The following is an 8,904-nucleotide window of genomic DNA, read 5'->3' as shown; positions in this document are numbered from 1 at the left end:
ATCTTTAAAAGAAAAAAAGGGCTGGGGAGTTAGCTTGGCAGCTAAGCACCTGCCTGACAAGCACAAGGACCCGAGTTCAATCCTCAGTACTGCATGCCATGCTGGCCCCTAGACCGGGCGTGGTGGCACATGCCTATAATCCCAACACTGGGGAGGCTGAGACAGGAGGATCTCTACATGTCTGAGCTGTGTAGCAAGACCCTGTACCAAATAAATATTTTTTTAAATTTTTAAACAAGGTATTTTGAATATTTCATGTGTACCAAACAATGAAATACTTCAAACTTTTATCCATCAAAATTATTTTCTCCAAAATTCTATATCCTACTTTCAAAGTATTTTTTTTATTATTCCACTCTTTTTATTTTTTTTTCCTTCATATAAAAAATCTTTATTGATTTATCAGTTGATAGACACTTGGACTGTTTCTAAGATTCAGCGATTACGAACAGGGCTGCTATAAACGTGGGTGTGCATGCATCAGTGTGGTGTGAGGCTGTTAGCTCTTTCAGGAAGATACCAAGAAGAGGAATAGCTGGGTCGAATGAAGCCTCTAGCTGAGTTTTTTTGAAAAATCTCCACACTGATTTCCACAGTGGTTGCACCAGTGTACCTTCTCACCAACAGTGGAGAAGTGTTCCTTTTCCTCCTCAGTTTCACTTGCATTGTTATTGGTTGATTTCTTGATAATAACCATTCTTTCTGGAGTGAGATGGGATCTCAGTGTTGTTTCTGTTTGCATCTCCCAAATGACCAGTGATGTTGAACACTTTTTCCGGTATTTATTTGCTGTGTCTCCTTCATCTGAGAAATGTCTGTTAATTTTGGATGCCCATTCCCAAATAAATATTTTTTAAAAAATTCTTTATGGGGCCAGGAAGACGGTTCAGTAGAATAAGCGCTTGCCTGGCAAGCTCAAGGGCCTGAGTTCAATCCCTCGTTCCGCAAAAAAAAAAAAAAAATTATTTAAAACAAGACAGTACAGCAGCATAGCAGCTGGGAATAGGCTGTCCCACTCTGCCCTTTTGCAGGTGACTTCCTAGGATTCCCACTGTGGTAGGTGAGGGTGGAGTTTGAAGTTGATTTGCTTTGGGAGTTAGGTGAGGGTGGAGTTTGAAGTTGATTTGTTTTGGGAGCACCCTCCCCCCCTGCATTGGTGAGGAGCATGTGTGTGTGTGTTTGGGTGGGGGGGCTGTGGGGATGTAGTTTGAGGTCTGACTGGTCCCTTGCCCCTTGTTGTGGCATTATTTCCCTGTTCTACTCGCTGGAGCCAACCAGCCAGGGGCTGACTTCTCTAAAACTCTGCACCTAAGTAAACATCTCCTTTCAATTGCAAGTGTCAGCTATTTTGTCCCAGTGATGGGGAAATAACTCATACACCAGATCCTTCTGTCTGCATGTGTTCATTGTAAACTGCGCTCTCTTACCAGCTCCTTTCTTGGACCACCCCATCCTGCCTGCCTTTCACCTCTGTCCCTGCCCTTGGGACTAGAGGGAACTGACTATGTCCCTCCTTTACCCAGTCCTCCCAGCCACACGCTAGGTCAGTGGAGGACGTGGAGGTGGAGTTCCCCTTCTTCCTACAGGGCAAAGATGCTGCACATTGACTTGAAGCTATGAAACAAAGTACAGGAAATTTTGCCTTAGTTTTCTGGTCTGTATTTTCTTTCCATATAAAGCAAGCCATGTGTTTAACAGAATAACCCATATCAGTAGAAGAAAATATTGAAACTTAAGTTTATTACCAAACTTTGAACAGATTATTTAGGTAGTTTAATGTGTATATTATAGGTAGTGCAGAAAATAACACTTTTTTCTGTAGTACTATTGATGGGCACTTGCAATCCCTTGTAATGTTGGGATCTCCAAGAGAAATGAATTTGCTGTATAATATCTAAGGAAGTTAGCTGTTAATTTTAATCCTAGATTTGTTTATTAACTTCAGGAGTATGGAACTATCTATAAAATTAACATTAAGATGGTTGGGGGCCTGTCCCTTAGCTCAGTTCTTTAAGTGGCTGCTTCCACAAAGCAGTCAGGCTCAGGTTGCTGTGGTTTGATCCCCACAACTCCAGCCAGCCAAATCTGCCCTGAAGGCATTCAGAGAAAAAAAAAATCATTCAAGATGGTGCTACCTCTACACATTGTCTTATAATGGGTTTGAAAGAATTTGGAAGTATGCAAGGTGCACCTGGATAGATGGCTCACTCAAAGGCAACACTGACCTGTGTGACCTGGCCACAAGCATTATTTAAATAAAACGAAAGCTTTGGTTTCTACACTAGTCATGCCTGAGGTATTCTTTACTACATGTGGCTGGTGGTTGCCGTGTCAGATGATTCAGATACAGAACATCCTAGCATCACAGAGGTCTCTGTTAGGTGGTGCTGTTACAGGAGATGTGCACTTCTGCTTGGGAAAGAAGACACACGAATGGTAGTAAAATTGTGGATGATAAAACAAAAGCAGTTTTTGTTCCTTATATGTTGCTTCCAGACATGATTCTCTGGAGCCTATTAAACATCAGTTAAGGGCCAGCCAAATAGCTCAGCAGATTAAAGCGCCTGCAAGCAGACACAGGGTCCTGGGGTTTGAGCCCCAGGCCTGCTGTGCCAGCCTTGCTTCCCGGGCGTGCTGGGACAGCATTTGAGACTGGACATGGTGGTGCATGCCTGTAATCCCAGCTCTTGGGAGGCTGTAAACAGGAATATCACTATGATTCCAGTCTACTAGTGAGACCCTGAATACCTTCCTAAAATACAAAAAAATGGTAATAATAAAAAGAAACATTTAAAGTATGGTGGTTTTATTCCTGTTTTTCTTCAGTGCATTACAGTTTTGTCATAGACCAAGCATTTTGAACTTGATAGAAAATTACTGAATTATATACTTGAAATTTGTTATAAAGCCATTAAGCAAAAAGAAAGGGAGATTATGCTGTTTAAATAATTCATAACAGTTCATTTGCTAAAAATTCACTAAGACTCTTCTTAAATTTTTATAGTCTTACAGTTCAGCTTTATCATGGAACAGGAATCTCACAGATTTTCCAGGATGGATTGTATTGAGATTAAACTCGGAGCTTTTATTCCAGCCCTTTTTAATTTTTTTTAAGTATTTGGCACAAGGTCTCACTACAAAGCTCAGACTCTTAGTGATCCTCCTGTTTTCAGCCTCCCCAGTGCTGGGATTACAGGTATGGACCACCGCACCTGAAATCAGTGACCAGCTAGGTGCACCCAAGGGCTGGGCTGGTGCAGCTGTGGTACTGGGGACCAAACTCTGCTCCCTGTGCTTGCCTAAGCAGGTGCTTTGACCGCTGAGCTATTTCACTGGCCCACTCAGCTAGTTTTTTTGTCATCCCTTTATCTATAATATAAAAGACAAAAATTTTATTGAACATATTATCTTTAATGCCTGGAATATAGTAGATGTTCAAGTCAGTGAATGAATGTTGCATAGTATATATTGGTAAAATACATTCTGTATACATAGTTTGTATACAGAAAAAAAGATAGTGTTGAAAAAGAAAACGTCCCTGAAAAATACCCACACTTGAACAGTGTGGGTATGATGTGTAGAATAGGAAAATGTCATAGAGACAGCCTCTCACTGACCTTGACTGTTCTGGCTACTTCCTTGTAATCTTTCCAACAGGAACCAGGTCTCAAGAGTTTTGTTAAAATCTTAATTTGGAAGTCCTCAAATGTTTTACTTTTCTTGAGGCTGGTGAGATGGCTGAGTAGAATAAGTACTTCCTTGGCAAGCACTTATTCCACTGAGCCATCTCCCTGGCCCCCTTTTTTTTTTTTTTTTTTTAAGCTTTACTTTTGGAACTCTATCATTTGACTTAAAAACTGATTGTCTTTTGGTTTCATAGGCTTAGCTTCTCTGTACTATTGTTTATGTATATCTTTCATAGTTTATAAAACATGCTCTCGAGCTGGACGTAGTGGTGCATGCCTGGAATCCCAGCACTCAGGAAGCTGAGGCAGGAGGATCACTGTGAGTTCAAGATCAGCTGGGCTGCTCAGTGAGTCTACAGCCAGACTGACCTGCATAATGAGACCCCCATTTCACAAAAAAGTGGGACAGAAACTGTACTCTGGAATTTATTCCACTCCTCTTATACATATTTAACAATGACACTGAATAATTTTCTGGAATATCCTAAGGTTGTTAATTATCATTAGGACTCTGCCTGAGCTTGATAGAGCTTCTGAGATCTCATCTAGTCTACTTCATGGAATATGTGCCTCATTGCATATGTTTAAGATCTTTTTTTCCCTCTTACAGACAGTTCAAGAAGAAGAAAGAGAGATCTATAGACAGCTGCTACAGATGGTCACAGGGAAGCAGTTCTCTGTAGCCAAACCTACCACACATTTTCCTTTACACCTGTGAGTCACAGAAGTATCTTTCAGCTGAATTAAATTTTACAATTTTTTTGTTATTTGATATTGACACTATGTCCTTCTCACTGTAGGTCTCGATGTCTTAGTTCCAGTAAGGATACTTTGAAAGACTCATTGTTTAAAAATGGAAACTCTTGTACATCTCATATCATTGGCTCTGATACTCCATCACCTGGATCGGCCAGCATCTTAACTCCCCAAGAACCTCTGTCCCATAGCACATGTTCCCCGTCGTTGTGTGCTCCGGAGATTGCATTTGGATCCAAAGATTATGATCCTTGCCATCAGTCCCAGCACCACCCTTCTCTTCCACATCAGCCAGATAACTTAACAGCATCGAACACACAATCTGAAGGTAAATATGAAAATAACTATTTTTAATCCTAACAGCAAATTAACTTTATTAAAGACAACACTGTAATGTACATATAATTTAATTAACATATATAAAACTTCATATAATTGTTAACTGTGCTGTGAGGAAAACCAACCTATAAAGAAGAGCTTCTTTCTCTTTTATGTATGTATTTGGTTTAGTGTCACACCGCGCAGCTGGGACTCGTAGTGCTCTTCCCGTCTCAGCTTCCCCAGCACTGGGATTACAGGTGTGCGCCACCACTTCCAGTTTCATTGGCCAGCACTGTGCACAGCATGCAGTACCAGGGATTGAACCCGGGTCATTGCACTCGCCAGGCAGGCGCTTAGACTGCTGAGCTATCTCCCTAGCCCAGATCTTTCTTCCTTTTTAAAAAAATACTCTGTTTTACCTATGTCAAGATACTTTTTTTTTTTTTTTTTTTTGGTAGTACTCAGGGCTAACTGCAAGACTTTTATACTGAGTGGTGACATACCCCAGCCCTTTTATCTTATATTTGAGCAGGATCTTCCTGAATTGCTAAGCTTATTAGGCTAGGCCCAAACTTGCCATCCTCTTGCCTCACCACCCCAAGTATACACCACCATACCTGGGTAAGATGCAAGTGATTTGATAAAATATTTTATTCATATGAGTAACTTCCTGTACAGAGCCTCAGTTCAGACTGTATTCAACTCAGTTTAGCAATCTGTGCTTCTCTTTATCATGAAGTACTCAACAGTTACAGGAACTTTAAGAAATAAATACTAGGGGGCCTGCCCCTTAGCTGAGTTCAACAAAGCAGTCAGGCTCAGGTTGCTGTGGTTCGATCCCCACAACTCAAGCCAGCCAAATCTGCCCTGAAGTTATTCGTCACAAAAAAAAAAAAAAAAAAATCCTTCTGCCATTTTAGGGGCAGGGGAGATGGCTCAGTGGAATAAGCGCTTCCCTGGCAAGCGCAAGGGCCTGAGTTTAATCCCTGGTTCCCAAAAAAAAAAAAAATAAATACTAAAGTATAACTATTTGCCATGTGATATGATTAAACCCGTATTAAAGCTTTATGCATTTGGGAATGATTGTAATCAAATTTTGGAAACTGTTTTCTATTAACTTTAAACTGATAAGCATATTCAGCCTCTTAATATTGATGTTGTTTAAAGTTTTGCTATAATAGTTGTCCCAATTTTTTTGGCAATTCATTCCATATGTATGTAATTAAATTCGAACATTTTGTAGACTAAGTGATTAAATACAGGGATCTCTTTGATGTGTTGAGCACCAGTTGCTGAAGGCTGGCTTCCTCACTTCGCTTTTTTAATCATCATTTTTTGAAAATGCTCATTTGAAGATTAAAATTCTTGGTGGCATCACCAAGTTGGCATCATTATAGCTACACGTATCTCTAAAAACTTGTACTACATTTTTTGAAGTGATTCACTAGAAACTCATTTTTTACAATGCCGAAAGAACCCATTAGCTTCAGAAAATACCTTGTGGCAGGTACTTAGATCCAGCTACTAGGCTGGGGTGAGTGTGCTCCCTCGTACTGTTCCTTTGCTTGTGTGCTTTAGCAAGTACTTTAAATGAGAGTCTTATGATGCACTTTAGAAGGGCCTGTTTCTGCTCTTGGTGAGTAGTTAGCACAAAAGAACAGGTGATAGGATGATGAAATGGTGCTCGGTAGGCCCTCCGGCAGTGCTGCTCTCGGTCCCTGCCCTCCTCTCCGCCCCTCCCCTTTCGCTTTCCCTTCCTTCACTTAACTCAGTGCCACGGTGCACCATGGACGCCAGCCCTGCAGGAAGTCCTGGCAGGCTCTTCCTCCCGAGAAGCAGAGCCCAGGGAGCGCGCAGCCTAGGTGTGGGCGCGGTGCCGAAGGGCAGACCCGCCTGGGCGTCAGAATGAGGTCCTCCTGTCCGAGGCAAGCTCTTCACTGAGACGACTTCTTGTCTCAATAAAAGTGGACCTACCTCTTTTTCTCTTCCATCTTGTCTTTGTCCTTAAGATATATTATTTTTATGGAACTAGAACATAGCAAAGTTAGGAAGTTAAGCTAAGACTTCTAGAAAACATAACTGGGTAGAATTTTATTAATAATGAAATGCTCTTGTGTTTCTTTGTTTAGGATCAGACTCTGTGATTTTACTCAAAGTGAAAGATTCTCAGACTCCAACTCCCAGGTAAACTTAGGAAAAAGGTCATTCTTAACATATTGTTTCCTTTTCTTTAATCACAATTTCTTTCATTAAGAGTTACACGATATGAAATTGCCTTGAGACTTCTCTCATGCATTATTTGAAATATTTCAGTGACTTTCCAGTCTATCCCCTTTCCTCTAGCCCTCATTTTGTTCTTCATTCCATCTTCCACCATACTGTGTTCTCTAATTCATTCTTCTGCCTGTACTTGAGTCTGTCTTCCACACTGCAATTAAAATGATCTCAAGTGTATGTCTGGTTGCTCTCAGAGGAATTTGATGACCACATATTGAACTCCTTTAAGCACGGCTTATCAGAACAGCATTAAGCCCACAGCTCCTTAGTCTGGTGCGCAGAGCACTTGTCCCACAAGCCACACCTCCTGTCGCACAGGAACTCTTCAGCTACAAAGTATTTATTGAGGGCCGCTGTTTGCTAGGTAGTGTCGTAGATATTTGGGGATAATGGCAAGGAACAGATGAACACTCTGCTCTCAAGGACCTGTAATTCGATCACGAGGAATGGTCAGGCCCAGTAGCAAGCAAAGAAACGTGCTTGGTGGTGATAAATGCAGCGAAGAGAAGTAAACCAGGATAATGTGTCGCGTAGACTGAGGGAACACTATTTAGGGGAATCGGCAGGCAAGTCTTGAGAAAGTGCCAGTGGGACAGAGAGATGGTGGAAGTGAGAGAAAAGCCACGTACCATAGAGGTAGGACACGTGCGTGCTACTCTGTTAGTTTGTAAATATGATACATTTATTTTTGCGTTCACATTATGTGTTTGCTCCTTCTCCCTAGAGTGTCCTCTTTCTCTCAGCTTCTCTCTGGCAGGAGTCTCGTAGCTTTTTTAAGCTCCATTCCCATGTAACCTTCTACGTGAAACTTCTCTTGGTGGGCTCACGGTGTCAAGTGCTTACTTCTCCGTGATCTGGTAGTCACTGAGTAAGCCACGGTGCCTCGCTGTGCGTGGCATGGCAGTTCAGTTCCTGGAATATCGGTGTCAGCTTTGTGTGGAGAAGATGGGACAGCTGCAGTTCTTCTTCATCTTAGTTCCACCGCCACTTTGCAGCTCTCCTAGGCTTTAGGAATTCTTTAGGATCTGTATTTGTTAACTTCCCTCAGGCGGACTTTACAATGTGGACTCTTATTTCTTACGTACTCTTTGGAGTCAGGTCTAGATTGTCCTCTTGGCCTTTTCAAGCTTCATGTTCTTTTGACGCTCTCTGTACTTTTAATAAAATGTCAGCATGAATCCCTCACTGTTGAAGTGTTGTGAAGAATGACTTCCAGGTAAAATACTTGAAGGTGTTGCACATAATGTATAAAGATGTAGGCTTTCTTTCTGGGTAGAAAGTTGATATCAGATAAAAAGAATATTCTCAGTTTTCTCCTTGTTCTGTAAATCTCATTTACTTAAAGGAAGGTTTCTCTTAGTGATGGCTGAAGAATGAGTTGAGAAAGGGCCTGCTGAATAAGCAGGAGTGGTTAAATAGTGCTCTTTATTGAATTTAGGGCCTTAGACCCCGAACCATGGCTGATTAACTTTCCACCCTCAATTTCCTGCCACTGCCTCTCACTTAGGTTCCTGCAGTGAAGATTCGCAGCTTTTTCTTGGAGTATAACGTAATGTTTCATACCTGCTTATCTTTATATATACTGATCCTTATGCTTAGAATTCTCTTTTTCTCCCTGTTTACTTGATGAACTCTTTACTTTGCTCTTCAAAATCTTATCCAGTTATTTTTTCCTCAAAAGATTTCTCTGTCTTTTCCAGGTACCGTTAGTCTCTCCCTGTCCTGGTCTTTGTTGCTGGTGCATTTGCACTCCCCTCCCCTTCACACCCCACCCCTGCTGGGCATCATTCCTGACATGTGATAGACGTTTAATAAAATAAATCCTTGCCAAGCACATGAATTCTTAGAGTCCAAAATACTCTCT

The 8,904-nt window shown here is 41.4% G+C and overlaps 1 protein-coding gene across 5 annotated transcripts in view; it reads left to right on the top strand.

The window, feature by feature from the left end:
- Senp1 (SUMO1/sentrin specific peptidase 1) overlaps positions 1-8,904 on the top strand; it is a 75,956-nt gene that overhangs the window by 37,472 nt on the left and 29,580 nt on the right. For all 5 annotated transcript variants that reach the window (XM_023723623.1, XM_023723621.1, XM_023723620.1 and 2 more), the window contains 3 exons: positions 4,297-4,400; positions 4,487-4,770; positions 6,893-6,947. In XM_023723623.1, coding sequence (XP_023579391.1) covers positions 4,297-4,400; positions 4,487-4,770; positions 6,893-6,947 — 443 coding nt within the window. The remainder of the gene's footprint in view (positions 1-4,296; positions 4,401-4,486; positions 4,771-6,892; positions 6,948-8,904) is intronic.

Source organism: Octodon degus, unplaced genomic scaffold (assembly GCF_000260255.1).
Source record: "Octodon degus isolate 3935 unplaced genomic scaffold, OctDeg1.0 scaffold00100, whole genome shotgun sequence".
Classification (NCBI taxonomy): domain Eukaryota; kingdom Metazoa; phylum Chordata; class Mammalia; order Rodentia; family Octodontidae; genus Octodon; species Octodon degus.
Note: the sequence above shows the minus strand (reverse complement) of the source record. Positions and strands in the feature narration are given on the sequence as shown.